Genomic DNA, 19645 nt, shown 5'->3' with positions numbered 1-19645 from the left:
TTTATTACTTGATGTTTTAGCTGATGTTTCTAACCAGAAACACCCTTAGAAAAATCATGAAAGTGTAAGACTGACATTCTTAGAAACAGTGATGTCTTTCCTCCTGGGCTTGCTGCCACCAATCTCCTGCCTGAGCTTGCTCTAGAATCATCATGACTATGGACAGAGGAACCAGGGCATGGAGGACACATGCTTCCTTGGCTATGAAGCAGCCTCTCATGTCTTTCCTCCTGTCTATAAATAGATCCTGATCAGCCTCAGCAGAGGCGGTCTCTATTACTCAGGGGTGAGCTGGAGTAATTGGAGTAAATGGCATAAGAAGGAGAACTTTCTTTAGTGGTCCTTTAAGGAACAAATCTCTGCCCCAAGAGAACTAAAAGCGGAGGAAAATCCCCTAAGACAAGCAGTTCTTTTGTCTCCTCATCCCCCCAAATCAATTACAGAAATATCAGAAATCAAAAAGGTAGCCAATATCTCTACAATGCAGCTGAGAAACAGAATTACTATAGGTCTATTTCTTTTTTTTTAATCACATGAAACAGTTTGCACAAAAATTTCACTATTTTTTTTAAACTTCTTATGTTTTGTGTCTTGAGATATTGTTTTGAGAACAATTACTCCGAATTTTATCCTTGTCCCTCAGTCATGGTTGAATAATTATAGTTAATTGAGTTTAACCATCCAAAAGAAGAACAAAATATTTCAGCATTCTCATATACTCTAGTTGGACTCTTGGTTAAGAAGACAAGCACCCTCACGTCAGCCTGGTATGTTGGGATAAAATCCAACACTGTAATGCTCATATGCATGCCCATGAGTGGAATGTGGTGGGGTGTGCGTGACCTCTGTTTACTGGTAGGAGTAGCTCTCATCATCGTATTCCAGGTCATCTTCACTGTCATCATCCAGCAGCCCATACTTAAATTTCCGGTAGACAGTGCCATCTTGGCCCATGTAGACAATGTCATCATCATCATCCTCATCATAGTCCCGGTCTCTGTACTCAATCACTTGATCCTCTTCAAAGCTCTCACGATGGCTGCACTTATAGGAGGAGTAAGACACGCTAGGTTCAGCCAGCTTTGCATAGCCGGCTTTTTCTGTTGACTTGGCTCTGCTCCGAGATTTCCTCCAGACAATCACAGCTGCCCCGAGCAGAAGCACCAGCATAATGGAGGAAGTGATCAACAGGGCTGTCTTGGAATGCTCACCTGCAGGCTCAACCTCACTTGCTCGAAGGATACACTCATCTGTTGGAAGATGATCCCAAAGGAAGAGGACAGAGGGGAAGAGTGGAAGAGAAGAAATGGAATGGTGAAAATTAGTTTCTGAAATAAAGGGTTTCACCTTTATCTTTTGAATCTAAAATAGTAGAACCACTGTCTTTGATTTCCTTAGAGAGCATATCCCTCTACAGAATTGCTGTGTGTACTCCAGGAAGAGTTTCAGCCTATCCCAGATGATACCAACAAATTCTTCTAGGGTGGAGGTCAGTCTTAGGACCAAAGGGAGTCCCCCATCATACCCATACCTCATGGGTCAGTCATCAAGTGTTCAACCTTACTAAATCGATTCTTCTATTTCCTTCTTGAGAGAAATATTCCATTTTGGACCAGGTTTCAGTTATTGTAAAATGCTCTATTTCTGTTTCAACTTTAGCTTTTTCTAAGACTGAGTCTTCTCCCCAGCTTTAAATCAGGTTTACATTTAAACCTGATTCAACAGGATTGTCCCATCATTCAAAGACAGGAACAGATTATTTATAAAAGCATTGACTCATTCCTATGTGGGGCCGTAGAAATCACAGGTCTTTCTGTTGATTGATAGTTGAGGAAACTGAGACCCATAGAGAAAGTGAATTATCACACCATCAGAGGTTAGGAGTTGTTTGTGGAGTGATCAGAATTCAATCCCAGGAATCCTTACCTTAGGCTACTGTCTGGAGACAGTGGGGCAAAACACCGGCAATGTATTTGTTGTTGTTGTTGTGTTACTTTCTAACATCCTGTGGACCTTATCTGGCAGGAAGAAAACTACCATCTTTAAATCCTTTTTTCCCCTCTTGTTTAAATTCTGACTGCCAAATTGAGAGATAGATTTCTTCTATTATAACTAAGATTTCTGAAGCTGAGAGCTCTGTCTCTCTCTCATTCATCATTCTTGGTTTTGATGACTTGATTGAGAACATGCAGCAAACGAAACAGTTTCCTAACTCAGTGATGAACTCATTTTCGCTCATTTATTCAGGCGGTATGATTTACCTAATATTTTTTTTCTATTCTTTAACCCACCAAATGCGAGAGTGAGAGTATGAAAGAACTAGAAAGAAAAACTAGCAGGCTTTACCGGATGTACAAGTTGAAATACAACAGTACATTTTCCATAAATATTTTTTGAACCAACTACGTCTGCCCTCAGGATGTTTTATGAGATTTTAGGTACATTATATACACTAGCTTAATGAATATAATACTGTGGCAGTTATTTTAGGGTTAATTACTTTTGCTTAATATATATTGGCCAATTCTGTGTGATTCATCACCACTATGTATTTCTTTCCTTCTCTTTTTGTTAGTGATAAACAAGTTTTTTTTTTCTTTTTATCCTAACTTTCATCCTTGTGGGATTCTGCTCATCAAATAGAATTTCATCTCCTAAAGTAACAATACTGTCATGACTACTTTTGTCATTAATATACTAGAACAGAATTTTTCCACTGGAGGAAATATTAAAGCACTAGAGGGAAGGATAAGCAATTAGCAATAAGGACTGCAATCTGTGTGTGGTGTGTGCATGCTAAGTCGTGTTTGGCTTTGTGACCTTATGGATCATAGCCTGCCAAGCTCTTGTGTCCATGGCATTCTCCAGGCAAGAAACCTGGAGTGGGTTACCATGCCCTCCTCCAGGGGATCTTCCTGACCTAGGGATTGAGCCCATGTCTCTTGAGTCTCCTGCATTGGCAAGCAGATTCTTTACCACTGGAGCCACCTGGGAAGCCCTCTGTATGTGGTACTTCGTGATAAATGCTGAGACAGGAGACTCAATAAAAGACCTTGTGAGGTTGTTTCAATTAATAGGGTATCATATGCAAGCCTGTCTTACTATCCTCCAGTCTTAGGTTTGAAGAGTTAGGGTCAGCCTCTGTGATATGGGTTCTTCTTTGAAGGAGCAGTGTGTCTCAGTAAAGAATGAGCAGGTAATCAAGAGTATGTAGTCTTCTGAGTATTTAATCTTCAAGAGCTACAGAAAGCCCAAGAAAGCTGAATAAGTAGTTCTTAGTTGTAAAACGCTTGCTGAAACTCTACATCCAACATGCACACACTTCTGGTTTCATTTAAAGCCATCAATGTAATGAGGGTTATTATTCTTAGCTGACACAGAATGAATATTAGGCATGTGGATGTGTGAATAGCTGGGGGAACCAGCTGCTCATGGAGGCAGGATTGCTGAAAGGAGGAAATAATTAGTTTTTGGAAAGAGGATATTTAGAATTAAGTGAAAAGGTTGATAAAAAATAAAACAGAAAAGGCTAGTAGTGGTTTGGGGTCTGGGATTTACTTTTTTAATAAATGGACAGGCTCCCATAAATTTGATGTCTCTTTTTTGGTCAAGCCACGATGTAGCTGAGGCCCAAAGAAATGATATGCTTTTGCACTGTAGAATGTTTTAAGAATTTATATTTTTCTTTTTAGAAGACTGGAACTGGAGGAATCAACCTGCCTGACTTCAGGCTATACTACAAAGCTACAGTCATCAAGACAGTATGGTACTGGCACAAAGGCAGAAATATAGATCAGTGAAACAAAATAGAAAGCCCAGAGATAAATCCATGCACCCCCAGACACCTTATCTTTGACAAAGGAGGCAAGAATATACAATGGAGAAAAGACGATCTCTTTAACTTAACAAATGGTGCTGCAAAAACTGGTCAACCACTTCTAAAAGAATGAAACTAGAACAGTTTCTAACATCATACACAAAAAATAAACTCAAAATGGATTAAAGATCTAAATGTAACACCAGAAATTATAAAACTCCTAGAGGAAAACACAGGCAAAACACTCTCCGACACAAATCACAGCAGGATCCTCTATGACCCACGTCCCAGAGTAATGGAAATAAAAGCAAAAATAAACAAATGGGACCTAATTAAACTTAAAAGCTTTTGCACAATGAAGGAAACTATAAGCAAAGTGAAAAGACAGCCTTCAGAGTGGGAGAAAATAATAGCAAGCAACTGACAAATAATTAATCTCAAAAATATACAAGCAACTCCTGCAGCTCAATTCCAGAAAAATAAATGACCCAATCAAACAATGGGCCAAAGAAATAAACAGATATTTCTCCAAAGACGACATACAGATGGCTAACAAATACATGAAAAGATGCTCAACATCACTCATTATCAGAGAAATGCACATCAAAACCACAGTGAGGTACCATTTCACGCTGGTCAGAATGGCTGCTATCCAAAAATCTACAAACAATAAATGCTGGAGAGGGTGTAGAGAAAAGAGAACCCTCTTACTCTGTTGGTGGGAATGCAAACTAGTACAGCCACTATGGAGAACAGTGTGGAGATTCCTTAAAAAACTGGAAATAGAACTGCCGTATGACACAGGAATCCCACTGCTGGGCATACACACTGAGGAAACCAGAATTGAAAGCGACACGTGTACCCCAATGTTCATTGCAGCACTGTTTACAATAGCCAGGACATGGAAGCAACCTAGATGTCCATCCACAGACGAATGGGTAAGAAAGCTGTGGTACATACATACAATGGAATATTACTTAGCCATTAAAAAGAATGCATTTGAATCAGTTCTAATGAGGTGGATGAAACTGGAGCCTATTTTTTTTTCACAGTTTACTTTTTATTTTTATTTTATTTTGCTTTATAATACTGTATTGGTTTTGCCATACATCAACATGAATCTGCAACAGGTGTACACGTGTTCCCAATCCTGAACCCCCCTCCCACCTCCCTCCCCATCCCATCCCTCGGCTTGAAACTGGAGCCTATTATACAGAGTGAAGTAAGCCAGAAAGAGAAACACCAATAAAGTATACTAACACATATATATGGAATTTAGAAAGATGGTTATGATAACCTTGTATGCGAGACAGCAAAAGAGACACAGATGTATAGAACAGCCTTTTGGACTCTGGGAGAGGGAGAAGGTGGGATGATTTGGGAGAATGGCATTGAAACATATATATTATCATATGTGAAATAGATCGCCAGTCCAGGTTCGATGCATGAGACAGGGTGCTCAGGGTTGGTGCACTGGGATGACCCAGAGGGATAGGATGGGGAGGGAGGTTGGGGGGTGGTTCAGGATGGGGAACACATGTAAACCAATGGCTGATTCATGTCAATGTATGGCAAAAACCACTGCAATATTGTAAAGTAATTAGCCTCCAATTAAAATGAATAAATAAGAATTTATATTTTTCTTTTTAGATGATATCACTCCATTTGGGGCCTTTCTAAGCTTATAGCCAATGAGAACCAAGTATCTATACAAGTGGGGTTGGAGTGGGGAGACAGTTGGGGGGTTGGAATTGGTAAATTGGGTTTTGTAAGAAAGCCTTAAATAAAAACTCATTTATAAAATGTCTTAAGTCTCTAATGGGAGCCCTGGATTTGAACTGACTTCCACAGAATGATTTTTCAAGAGAATCAATATAATATTAGCATCAGTTTCTGTGATAGGTGATTCTTTTCCTTTTTTCCTAAGAAAGGACAACCCCCCCCAAAAAAAAGGAATAAAGTTTATAAATTTATAAAGATGAAGCTTTAGACCTGCTTGAGTTTGAATCTGGGAGGCAGCACAGAAGTGGAGAGAATGCTGGCTTTGAGTCCATATGATCCATATTCTAATTTCACGTGAGCCTCTTCACATTGGTATGGACTCCTCTGTCCATGGAATTCTCCAGGCAAGACTACTGGAGTGGGTTGCCATTCCCTTCTTCAGGGGGATCTTCTCGACCCAGGGATAAAACTGAGACCTCCTTCATTGCAGACATATTCTTTACTGTCAGAGCCACCAGGGAAACACTTGGGCACACTAATCAAACCTTTTGAACCCAAGTCTTCTCATCAGTCAAATGGGATTGATAATATCTACTTAAATAGTGGACAGAAAATTCCAAATATACTAGACATATAGTAAGCACTCAATAAAAAGGTAGCTTTATCTTATAATAAGCCATACTGGAAAAATATGAAAGACTATATATTATATATATATAACATATATCTTCCCTCATGGCTCAGTGGTAAAGAATCTGCCTGCAATGCAGGAGACATGGGTTCAATCCCTGGGTCAGAATGATCTCCTAGAGGAGGGCATGGTAACCTGTTCTAGTATTCTTGTCTGGAAAATTCCATGGACAGAGGAGTCTAGTGGGCTACAGTCCATGGGGTTGCCAAGAACTGGACACGACTGAAGCAACTGAGCATGCATAAACGCATATATATAACTGAATCCCTTTGCTGTACACCAGAAACTAACATTATAAATCAACTGTACTTCAATTAAAAAATATATTAAAAAGTCATTAGAAACGCATGTAAGAATTAAAGATTTTAAAATTAAAAAAAAAAAGTCATTAGAAAAAAAGGTGGTTCTATCGATCCTTTGAAATGTCCCATCCCTCTCTCCCTCATGCTCCTGTTAGAATCCTGGGGACATGCCCTTCCTCTGGTTCTGCAAAACTCTCTGCCCCTCCCCTCACCTTCGGTGTCACGGCAGTCACAGCACTCCTGGGCATTGGTGGGATCGGAGGCATTGCAGCAACGCAGGCAGCGGCTGTCGTCCATGTGCAGCACCAGGTTGGCAGGACACACGGTACAGTTCCTGCTGCCAGGTCCCTTGCATTCTATGCAGCTCTCGTGGCACTTTTCACAGTTAAATTTCTCCCCCTGTTAAGAACAAGCAGATTCCTTTTGAGTGTGGAGAAATTAACAAGGCACTGAGAGTTCCCAGATGGGGGTTCCCTCTCCTCTGGATAAAGGAAGGAAGCAGGTTGGGGATAGCAGAAAGGTGATTTGCTCTGGGTCCATTTTAACTCTTCTGGGTGAAAGAAAGAACCAGCTGTCTGCACTCGATGGAGCCAGTGTTGAGCTTTTCCTGTGAGATCTGCTGGTAATAATAGTGAGAGAACAAGCTTCTAGAAGAGCTCAGGTCACACCCTGAGAGCCATGTGCTGTACCTGGTCAAGGACAAGTTTTGTTTGGTCCATACTCAATTGGATTTCATGGCTTAAAAAAATTTGAACTCATTGCCTACATTTCAAAACTGGGATATTTCACACATAAGTCAGTTCTGAGTTTCTCTTTCAAAACTATCAGACTTATCAACACTGGATTCATCACTCCCATATCACAGATGGAGTTGAGTGGCAGTGGCCCCTTTTTATGCTCTCCTATTTGATAGAATCCTCAGAATGTGCTCTGATGTCACCAACACAGAGATGCAATGTAATATTCTGCCTATGGTCAAGTTTGCCATGTTTTGTTTTGTTTTGTTTTTTGACCCAACACTCTTCACTCATTTACATGATCTGCCCTGCCTCTGTGGCTATTAAGATTCTTGTGTGCCTCTGCCCTCAGTTCAGTTCAGTTGCTCAGTCATGTATGACTCTGTGTTACCCCATGAACCATAGCATGCCAGGCCTTCCTGTCCATCACCAACTCCCGGAGTCCACCCAAACCCATGTCCATCGAGTCAGTGATGCCATCCAACCATCTCATCCTCTGTCGTCTCCTTCTCCTCCTGCCCTCAATCTTTCCCAGCATCAGGGTCTTTTCAAATGAGTCAGCTCTTCGCATCAGGTGGCCAAAGTATTGGAGTTTCAGCTTCAACATCAGTCCTTCCAATGAACACCCAGGACTGATCTCCTTTGGGATGGACTGGTTGGATCTCCTTGCAGTCCAAGGGACTCTCAAGAGTCTTCTCCAGCACCACAGTTCAAACGCATCAATTTGTCTGCGCTCAGCTTTCTTTATAGTCTCACATCCATACATGACCACTGGAAAAACCATAGCCTTGACTAGATGGACCTTTGTTGGCAAAGTACTGTCACTGCTTTTTAATATGCTGTCTAGGCTGGTCATAACTTTCCTTTCAAGGAGTAAGCATCTTTTAATTTCATGGCTGCAATCACCATCTGCAGTAATTTTGGAGCCCCCCAAAATGAAGTCAGCCACTGTTTCCACTGTTTCCCCATCTATTTGCTATGAAGTGTTGGGACCAGATGCCATGATCTTAGTTTTCTGAATGTTGAGCTTTCAGCCAACTTTTTCACTCTCCTCTTTCCCTTTCATCAAGAGGCTCTTTAGTTCTTCACTTTCTGCCATAAAGGTGGTGTCATCTGCATATCTGAGGTTATTGATATTTCTCCTGGCAATCTTGATTTCAGCTTGTGCTTCATCCAGCCCAGCATTTCTCATGATGTACTCTGCATAGAAGTTAAATATGTAGGGTGACAATATACAGCCTTGATGTACTCCTTTTCCTCTTTGGAACCAGTCTGTTGTTCCATGTCCAGTTCTAACTGTTGCTTCCTGACCTGCATACAGGTTTCTCAAGAGGGAGGTCAGCTGGTCTAGTATTCCCATCTCTTTAAGAATTTTCCATAGTTTATTGTGATCCACATAGTCAAAGGCTTTGGCATAGTCAATAAAGCAGAAATAGATGTTTTTCTGGAACTCTCTTGCTTTTTCCATGATCCAGCAGATGTTGGCAATTTGATCTCTGGTTCCTCTGCCTTTTCTAAAACCAGCATGAACATCTGGAAGTTCACGATTCATGTATTGCTGAAGCCTGGCTGAGAGAACTACTTAGCTAGCATGTGAGATGAGTGCAGTTGTGCAGCAGTTTGAGCATTCTTTGGCTTTGCCTTTCTTTGGGATTGGAATGAAAACTGACATTTTCCAGTCCTGTGGCCACTGCTGAGTTTTCCAAATTTGCTGGCATATTGAGTGTAGCACTTTCACAGCATCATCTTTCAGGATTTGAAATAGCTCTACTGGAATTCCATCACCTCCACTAGCTTTATTCGTAGTGATGCTTTCTAAGGCCCACTGGACTTCACACTCCAGGATCTCAGGCTCTAGGTGAGTGATCACACCATCATGATTATCTGGGTTGTGAAGATCTTTTTTGTACAGTTCTTCTGTGTATTCTTGCCATCTCTTCTTAATATCTTCTGCTTCTGTTAGGTCTATACCATTCCTGTCCTTTATTGAGCCCTTCTTTGCATGAAATGTTCCCTTGGTATCTCTAATTATCTTGATGAGATCTCTAGTCTTTCCCATTCTATTGTTTTCCTCTATTTCTTTGCACTGATCACTGAGGAAGGCTTTCTTATCTCTTCTTGCTATTCTTTGGAACTCTGCATTCAAATGGGTATATCTTTCCTTTTCTCCTTTGCTTCCCTTCTTTTCATAGCCTCTACCCTAGGATAATATAAATTGTGACTATGTAGCTAACACAGTGAAATATCAGTGGAAAGATTGTTGAGAGATTAGATAAAGTGACTTCCCTCCCAATAGGCTGCTTTGTTTCACTGGTGCTGAAAATGTGGATGAGGGAACATACCTTCTTATTTCACTTCTGCACTTTGGAAGGCAGAAAAAGAAGGAATGGAAATTGCCACTGCTTGACAAGTTCCAGGTGCTGATAAGATGCTTTCTCAGCTGAAATTTCATCAAATCCTGGATTAGGAGTCAGAACCCCTGGGTTTAATCCCAACTTCATTATTTACTAGTTGTATAATCTTTATCAGTGTACTGCATTTAACCTCTTAGATTCTCAGTTTCTCCAAAGTGTACTCTTATCTGAATTAAAGAGAGTGACATATGTGAATATGCTGGGTCATATGTGTTTTACCATTTACTTAATTTCTAAAGTTTGGAAACACAATCACGAAGTTAGTGGACTCAGGTATACCTAAGGCTGATTCATGTTGAGGTTTGACAGAAAACAGCAAAATTCTGTAAAGCGATTATCCTTCAGTAAAAAATAAATAAATTTTTTAAAAAACTGGACTCAGAATCCATGGTTTCTAGGCTAGCAAATGAAACGTCTCTCTCTTGATAGTCTGTGAGGGGAGGAGGTGAAGGACCAACATTGGTTGTGTAGTTCTAACCTTCTTCAGATGTTTCAGGTTAGCCAGCAGAGGGGGAGAAGAGAAGACAATTCTTATTTCTGGCGTAATATTCCTATGTAGACCTGAAACTTCTAGGGTTGTGAGCAATATATTGTTGTCCTCATTAAATAACTTCCCATTATTTCTCTCAGGTCTTTTCAGCTCCTTTGATTGGAATTAAGGTTACAGATGGGTAGTACCATTATTCCACAATGCAATGGTAGAAGACTTACAAATATTAAACCTGAGCTATAGTGTGTGTAGCAATTTTATGATTTTTTTGGACTTTTCCCAAAATGAGAAGCAGAAACTAGCTCACGGCCCTCTGCAGCAATGGTTGAAGGCACACCACGCCCAGCTCTGTACCTCTCCCACTCTGTACTCCCCCACAAGACAATCCGAGGTACAGAGTCCTCCCATCAGGTGGTAACTCCACACACAGGATAAGCAGTCCAATGATCCTTTTCCTGAAAGAAAAAAAAAAAAAATTCCAAGTTATGAGACTGACCTTAGATTTCAGCCTCTGTCTTGGATCTGAAACAGGAGCAAGGAACATGTCAAATAATTTGAAGTAGAAAGGTGAATTGATTGAGGATATGGAAAAACAAAGTCTATGAGATACCGAGTAAAGACCTAAAAATTACCCAGTTAGTCTAATCAACATAAACTCTCAGTTTGGAAATTATGGGTTAGGAGATGACAGATATTTTATTACAGCAAAAGAAAAGATTTTCAGAGAATGGCAAATCATGTAGAAAGTTTGTAATAGTTTTTATCATTCTGCTTATTGTTTAACTAGTAGAGAGGATGAGAATGATTTGGAGGGCTCCAAAACTTTATAAGTAAATCACGAATGGGCCGTTCCTAATTAAGAAACAACACCAGACTTGCAATTTAAAATGCTAGGGCTAAAAGAATTTAGCAGATCATTTTGTCCAGTAGTTCTTAATTTTGAGCATTGTCCTGATAGGTTCCTTTGAAATTCTCTAGAAAGCAGTCAACTCTCTTCTCATAAATTTGACATCTTATTTATTTAATTTTTCAATAAATGTAAACTAATGCCCAGACACGTGAATTCATCAGTCAAGGTTATGTGGAGAATGGTTGAGCCAAGAGTTAGACCGGGTTTGTTGACTGACAGTGCAGTGCTCTTTGATCATACTACTTGCCTTCACACATGAACCAAGTAGAGGAAGTCTGCTGCCTGTGGAGGTAGTACACTTCTCTCCTAATTCACAGACCCAAAGAATGACTAAGCCAAGCATTTCTTTCTATGCAATTAGCAAGGGATAAATTCTAGAGAGAGTTTGGGAACAGGAGAGCTGAGCTCTAGTTCACTGCATTAGAAAGAGAAGCAGGAGCAGGGAGATAGATGAGGCATGGAATGTGCCTGATACCATGAGCTAGAAAGTGATCTATAGAGCTTTCCATTAGAAAAATATTGTAAAGGGTGGTTAGTTGAACTTGAAGTAGAACCTTGAGTCCTCATCTTAAATTCACTATGGATTTCAATCTACTTTTCATATTTGATCTATGAAATATCTATGAACTATCATTTATAATGTTTCTATTAAAAAATGAATTCTGACTTCTGAACAACAGCTCAGATAATAAATTTTTATTACCAAACTTCTTAGATTGGGGGCTGCCTATAGTGATATAAATTCAAAACCATTCTGTTTCTCTATTCTCTCCAGCTTCACACAGAATTTCCTATATGTTCCGGAACACAATTGTGGCCTCTGATGAAAGAATCAATCTTCTACTTCTTTCCTTCCCCCTCGCCAGTTTTCTAAAATATATCTTCAGTGTCTTACTCCAATTTGAAATACAAAACTGTGGGGCTTTTTCCTTTATGAAGAGAAATTAAAGGTAGTAGAAATTAACAGAGGGGAAAAAAAGGTGTAAAAGGTTAGGTTACAAAATTAGTGTTGTAAGTTTGCTTACATTTTCCCAGGAGGCCAGGAGAAATTTGGCTTGGATTCTGGGAAATTCCCAAAGGTAATACCTGTCACCTCTGGATGACAAGCCAGGACTCTATTTACATCTCCAACGCTGATTTGTTGCAAAATCTGCATACTTAGGATACTCTGTGTCTTTTGCAAAAGGTAGTTTGTTAATTTCCAGAATGTTTTCTATTTTTTTTTTTCAAGTTTAACACCTTTCATTTATCATTGCTTTGAAGGATCTGTAGGAACCTTGGGACCTATAAAGACAGCTTTGGTATTTCCCTAAAATTCAGAACAGCTCACCATCTGCTCTCCCTTGGACTGACCCCCACGGGATGAATTCAATAATACAGAGCCACCCCAGGGTCTGTCTGTGGTGTCATTCCACACTGGAAGAGAGAGGCAGCTTGGGAGAGAGTTAGGAGGCTTTGGTTAACCACCCTGGATTTTTATTAAAACAATTTTGTGTGGAGGATAAATACAAAGAGAAATGCATAAAGGCAAGGAAAGAGCTAATTATAAAGAAACCTGGTGCATAAAAGATACATATTGGTCCTTAGTAGGTTGTCCTTCCCCAACCCCTTTAGTTCTTTTAAGTATTTTGTAACAGCGTAATATTATTGGGCAGTCAAATGTGAATGAAACACAATCTACTTGGTAAGTTACTTATTTAGGGTGGGAAATTTCCCCTGGACCCTTTATGCAGCCTCATTTCTTAGTCTGACAGCTAATACTTTAAGAAGGAAATAATTCATCCTTTGTTCTTTCACCCAGTTTACAACCCAGGAGAAAGCTTGTCCCCAAATTTTGTAGTCTCTATATTGCAAAATCAGAAGGCAGCACAAAGATTCATTAACCAGTATAGGATGTGTGTGGTAGGTGAAGAAAGGATGGCAGAAGAAAGGAACATCAAAGATAGAAAGCATTGACCAGGAATACTCGGGGTTCATGTCAAATACAGGAGGGGAAGCACAAACACTCAGGGTGGCTTTAAGATTCAGTCAGCTATGTCCCGCCATCCCTGGAGTACAGTCTCAGGGCGGCTGTGCTGATGAACTTTATCTTTAAGACTTTACTGTTATTATTCATTTAGAGCAGTTTTAGGTTTACAACAAAATCTCTGACAGAGAGGTAAAAGGATTTCCTGTATACCTCCTGCCTTCACACTTGCATAGCCTTCCCCATTATTAACATGACTCACCAGAATGGAATTTTTTTTTTAAACAAAGATAAACCTTCTTTGACATATTATAATCACCCTAAGTCTGTAGTTTCTGTTGGGGTTCCTTCTTTGTGTTGACTATTCTATGGGTTTAGACAAGGGTATAATTACATGTATCCATCATTTTAGTATCATACAGAATATTTTCATTACCCTAAAAATCCTCTGTGCTCTGTCTATTCATCTCTTCCTATCCCACACCCCCCACCCCCCGAAACGACACCATTTCCACAATGTCACATAGTTGAAACCATACAGTATAAAGCCTTTTCAGAGCTGCCTCGTTCACTAATAGGTATTTAAGTTTCCTCTGTATCTTTTTATGGCTTGATAGCTCATCTCTCTTTAATACTGACAAGTATTCCATTATCTGAAGGTATTGCTGAATTTTTGAGCCTGGGAATGCTCCAAACCATATCATTAATTCACTCAGGAAATCCCAAATACAAGTAAATAAATTTATAGTTTTTTCAAACTGTGCTGACATCACTAAACATTTTTCCAATCCCCACAAAATACTTAAAAAGCTGGTGTTGCCCTGTTTTGATTGACTGATGTTAAGAAACATTAACTTACCTAATGATGGTGGCCTGATCCTAGTTAGAAACTATTAACAAATGTTTCTCTTCCCCCAAGTAGCACTGCACTGAACTAGGGAGTTGAGACTTGTGTTTTTATATGTAGGAAATTAAAATACAGTGTTTTATCTGGCAATCCTAGATGGAATGAAAGCCCCTCATATCTAGTAACAGTGGCAGCAGAGGTACTACCTTCAACTTTCCAAAAAACCTCATAGAACGTCAATATTTACTATCACAGGGCCAAGGACAATGCAATGTTCCCACTACTCTCCCACTTTACCCCCAATTCACTGTAATCTCTTGTTTGTTATCTGATCCTGATTAAAAGTTCTGAGCGGCAACTATACATGCCTCTGAAATGGCGGGGGGGGGGGGAAGAACACAAATTAATGATTATTTAAATGCAGTTTGTTTGGAAGGTAATGCTTTGAAAGATTAAAATCAGTTGTAGATGAGTGAAGAATGGGTACCGCTGTATGCTATGGATTCATGGAGCTACCTCAAGAACTGCCAGGAAGTGCTTGGGAGGGGAAAAATGGGGGCATCAGATGGGCCTCTGATATCCTGTTCTGCTTCAATCTGAGCAGCAGCAGCAGCCCTGATTATTTACATAATAGGATTCAGCCAAAGGTTTCATCAGAAGATGGCCTACTGCTAAAATACAATCTGAAACCGCTGTTGTAAATTAGAAATAAGCTGTCCAATATGGTAGCTCCTAGCCATACAGTTAGAGAAGGAAATGGCAACCCACTCCAGTATTCTTGCCTGGAGATTCCCAGGGACAGAGGAGCTGGTGGGCTGCCGTCCATGGGGTCTCACAGAGTGGGGCACTACTGAAGTAACTTAGCAGCAGCAGCAGCAGCCATACAGTGACTATTGAACACTTGTAATGTAGCTACTCCAATTTGAGTTGTGCATAAATATAAAATAAACATCAGATTTTGAGACTCAGTACAAAAGAAAGTATAATCTAAATAATTTTCATATTGATATGTTAAATATTTTTGTTAACATATTTTATTCGTTTTTCAAAATGTGACTATGAAAAATACTAAGATATATCTGCCTTAGATTATCTTTCTATTGATCAGAGGTGACACACCATGCTGTGAGATACATAAAAGAAATTCTAGGACTACTATGAAAAGCACATGACCATTCCCAGGATAGTTGAGGTTTTCCACTAGCCTATAAGTACTTTCTAGCTATGAGAATCCCAGGGACAGAGGAGCCTAGTGGGCTGCTGTCTATGGGGTCGCACAGAGTCGGACACGACTGAAGCGACCTAGCAGTAGCAGCAGCAACAGCAGCAGCTATGAGTAACGGAGAAGGCGATGGCACTCCACGCCAGTACTCTTGCCTGGAAAATCCCATGGATGGAGGAGCCTGGTAGGCTGCAGTCCATGGGGTCGCTAAGAGTCGGACACGACTTAGTGACTTCCCTTTCACTTTTTACTTTCACGCATTGGAGAAGGAAATGGCAACCCACTCCAGTGTTCTTGCCTGGAGAATCCCAGGGACGGGGGAGCCTGGTGGGCTTCCGCCTATAGGGTCGCACGGAGTCGGACACGACTGAAGAGACTTAGCAGCAGCAGCTATGAGTAATGTAATGTTTATGTTACTTAGAGTTACTTTAAAATAATACAAAAACTGTATTGAGCCTTCTCACCAAGTTTTTCCCCTCTTCGTGTTAAGACAATGGGGGGGCGGGGGCGGGTGTAACGGTTGCAACCAGCGAAGGAGGAGAGAGGTCGTGGCTGGGAGTTTTTAAAAAAACCCCACAGGTTACATCTTAGCCGGAAGAGGCGGTCCCAGGCTGGAGATGGAGACCGTGAGCGCCACGCGGGGCGGTACGTTGGCCTGGCTCAGCCGCCCCGCAATTAGCATTATGGGCTGCAGATTCCTCCTGACCTGCTGTGGCTGTGTGTGTGTGGTGTGTGTGTGTGGTGTGTGTGTGGTGTGGGTGTGTGTGGTGTGTGTGTGTGTGGTGTGTGTGGTGTGTGTGTGGTGTGGTGTGTGTGGTGTGTGTGTGTGGTGTGTGTGTGTGTGGTGTGTGTGTGGTGTGGGTGTGTGTGTGGTGTGGGTGTGTGTGGTGTGGGTGTGTGGTGTGTGTGTGTGTGGTGTGTGTGGTTTGTGTGGTGTGTGTGTGGTGTGTGTGTGTGGTGTGGGTGTGTGTGGTGTGTGTGTGTGTGGTGTGTGTGTGTGTGGTGTGTGTGTGTGTGGTGTGTGTGTGTGTGTTTCCTCGCAGCATTTTGCTCCTTTACTTGCAGCTTCTAGAAAGATTCTGATGGACTTCCCAGCCCTTCTGCTTTAGTTCCCTCATGCGGAAGCTTCTATGCTTTGTCTCCAATTCCTCTAGTTCTCTCTGTTTTCCATGGCCCTGCTCCTCCTGTGCCTCTGCCTGTCTGGCGCTCTTCTGTCTGCTGTTTCAGCTGCAGAAACTTCTGCCGCTTGAGAAACCAGTTCTTAATTGAGGCCTCACTCAGGTGTTTGGTCTAATCAAAAGAAACCTGGAGGCCGCAAACCACGGCTTTGTAAGCTTCGCCTGTGTACGTGTCACCCCGCGCAAGGCGCCCGCGGCTCGGAAGACCCGTCGTGCTGGACCCCAGAGGTCCAGTGTCCCCCAGACTGAATGTGTGGAAGTTCGGGTCGGTCACCTCCTGCCAGCCGGGGTCACCTGCCGTATTTCCTCAGACTTAGACTCCTCGAGCAGAACCTCCTCGCTCAGCTTCTCCGAGCCCTCCTCCTTCAGGAGGAGCCATTTTCTGGTTTGGCCTATCGCGGCAGCGTTTTGGTCACTCCTTCCATCACAGGTGAAGGAGTCCCATAGTGGCCGGTGGTGAAATCCATTTAGAACTCTGCCGTGCTCACCTTGAGGACGTCAGCGAAGCTGCTGAGCTGAATGGTCTTGCCCTGGAGGCGGGCCGGGAAAGAACTGACTACTCTAGTCTCCACCTCACCCTTGAAGTGGAGGAGGCCTGTGGTGCTCTTGGAAAGCTGGTGCGCGTGCCATGCCCTCCAGCGTCTCCATCACTTCCTCGTTGGAGATGGACTTTTTGTCTGCCTCAGCTGCGGGGGGCGGGCATCCTGATGGTCATGATGGATTGAGGTAGAGATTGTACAGAGCGCAGAGCTCCCCTGCCTTAGGTGTGTTGAGGACCGCGGTCAGTTCAGTTCAGTCACTCAGTCGTGTCTGACTCTGCGACCCCATGAATTGCAGCACTCCAGGCCTCCCTGTCCACCATCAATTCCCAGAGTTCACCCAAACTCAAGTCCATCGAGTCGATAATGCCATGCAGCCATCTTATCCTCTGTCATCCCCTTCTCCTCCTGCCCCCAGTCCCTCCCAGCATGAGTCTTTTCCAATGAGTCAACATTTCACATCAGGTGGCCAGAGTATTGGAGTTTCAGCTTTAGCAGCATTCCTTCCAATGAACACCCAGGACTGATCTTTAGAATGGACGGGTTGGATCTCCTTGCAGTCCAAGAGACTCTAAAAAGTCTTCTCCAACACCACAGTTCAAAAGCATCAATTCTTTGGTGCTCAGCTTTCTTCACAGTCCAACTCTCACATGCATACATGACCACTGGAAAAACCACAGCCTTGACTAAACGGACATTTGTAGCTGCTACCTTAACCTGGGCCTTGGGCAGGTGCGGGGCTCTTCCTGCAAACCAGACCTCTGCTGCCCTGGCTTGAGGTCCCCACCATCGCCCGCAGGAGCCCTTGAAGTAACCCGCTGTCGCTGCCACCCAGTCCTGTGACCGTGCCAAGTGCTAAAGATGCCAAGGTAAGCAAGACACATTACTGTGTGCCTTTGAGGATCTCAGTCTAGAGGAAGAGAGACAAAAAAGTAAGCAAGCAATTATAAAATATGCCCTTTTGACCGCAGGGATCTTGTTTTTCCTGTTCACAGTTGTATTGACATTGTCTGGGTCATACTGCTTGATAAGTGTTGCATAAATAAAAAGGTGAATGATTATAGAGTACTTATCAAACACAGATAAGTGGAGATGGGTTACAGGAGGCTTTCTAGAGACAATGCTGACTCTAATGGGTAGAAAAGAGGTAGCCAGACAAAACAGGCTGGAGAAGTACTCCAGAAGGAGAAGCAGCATGGTTGGCTCAGGTTTACAGTAAATAATTGTGCTTGGATAAGAGGATGGTGGAGGAGGAGGAGGAGGGGTGAGAGGTGACTATGAGCAGAGTCTCATTATGAAGAACTTCCTATGCAAAGCTACTAAGTTAAGATTCTACCCTGAAATCAATGGAGAGTCTTATTAGCAGAGAGACGTCCTACAGTATTAGTCAGGTAGAAAGATCAGTCTGAGAGCTTAACAGAGGACTGGTTGGTTACAGAGTGCCTGACATTTTTTGATTTGCAAAAAGAGATTAGAATTTATTTGTTTTCTATTCATTCATCCATTTGGTAAACACTTAATGAAAACTTACTATGTATGATACTCTAGACTAGAAATAGGGGCTATACAATGAATGTGGTCCAGTCCTTGCTTTGAGGGTCTTACAATTAGTGAGAGGGACGGACATGTTTAATTGAAATGTAATGTAAAAACAGCTGTGACTGTAAAGTTAGCAAGAAGAAAGATTTCTGGGAAGACTAAGTAAAGCTTCACAGAGAAGACTGCATTCAACCTGGGTCTTTAACTTGAGAGTTAATAGTGTTGTTCTCCAGGAGGAAGAAATGCACAGATAAAAGTCATGGAGGAATAAAAGTGATGATCTATTTGGTGGCTGCTGAGTGCTTCTGGGTGGTTCCGGGTTCAAGGTATATGGAAGGAGAGTTGAGACCATAAACTAAGAGGACTGACTGAGGAAAGAATTCAGTTACTTTTTAAAGATAGAAAACATTTATTTAAAGTATCAGGAAAAAGAGTGAGTGCATAGATTGGAGAGATGGCTATACCATCTTCATAAGCGTGATGACTCCAGATTGTAAAGATGGATTTCAGTGCAATGCATTAATATCCAAGGGATTCTTTAAATGATATGTGACTGATTATAAAATTTATATAGAAAAAGAGCAAGTTAATAGCCAAGATGATTGGAATGTATCCTACCAGCCATCAATATTAATCTAATATATTTTAAGAATAAAAACATCATAGGAGGTATTTATTTCTTAAATGTTGAGAGGAATTCACCATAATATTCTATGTCAGACTATGGAGAAAAATGAGCAAAGTTGAATTTTAGAAAGATTGCTCTGGCATTACTTATTGTGCAGGGTGACCTGGGTATGGAGTAGCAAGACCAGAGTTGGGGTGGTATGCCGACTATTTCAGAAGATCATCTAAGATGCTAAGAATAAAGAATCAGGATAGTAGGGATTGAGAAAGAAATCTGAGCAGAGAAATGTTTAGTGGGGAGAATAAATAGCCCTTGAAGTTTACCATTATTGGAGGGTATGTGAGTGTACAGAAGGCAAATGAAAGATAACTTCAAGATATCAGACCTGGGCAATTGGTTGGACAGTGGATCCATTAACAGAAGGAGTGAAAATCAGAGGAAACCCAGATTGTATTTACTCTGGGACATGTTGATTCTAAGAATCTCTGAGACAGACAAGTAGGTCTCTGGAGAAGAAGATGGAGCTTGGAACAATTTTAGGCCAACATAGTTGTTGAAATAATGAAATTAATTCTGCCTGGCAGATTCCAAGTTAGGCAGAGAAGGAAGGCAGTAGGTGGAAAACACTTGCTGTAGGGGATGA

At 41.6% G+C, this 19645-nt stretch overlaps 1 protein-coding gene across 2 annotated transcripts in view; it reads right to left on the bottom strand.

The window, feature by feature from the left end:
* Nucleotides 1-832: 832 nt before the first annotated feature.
* PCSK5 (proprotein convertase subtilisin/kexin type 5) overlaps nt 833-19645 on the bottom strand; it is a 500900-nt gene continuing 482087 nt past the window's right edge. For both annotated transcript variants that reach the window (XM_068974738.1, XM_068974739.1), the window contains 3 exons: nt 10528-10628; nt 6745-6931; nt 833-1250 (listed from right to left, as the gene is read on the bottom strand). In XM_068974738.1, the coding sequence (XP_068830839.1) occupies nt 850-1250; nt 6745-6931; nt 10528-10628 (689 nt within the window). In that variant the 3' untranslated portion in view covers nt 833-849. The remainder of the gene's footprint in view (nt 1251-6744; nt 6932-10527; nt 10629-19645) is intronic.

The sequence above is a fragment of the Capricornis sumatraensis genome, chromosome 6, assembly GCF_032405125.1.
Source record: "Capricornis sumatraensis isolate serow.1 chromosome 6, serow.2, whole genome shotgun sequence".
Taxonomy (NCBI): Eukaryota; Metazoa; Chordata; class Mammalia; order Artiodactyla; family Bovidae; genus Capricornis; species Capricornis sumatraensis.
The sequence above is the reverse complement of the archived record's forward strand: the minus strand, read 5'-3'. Positions and strand labels throughout refer to the sequence as shown.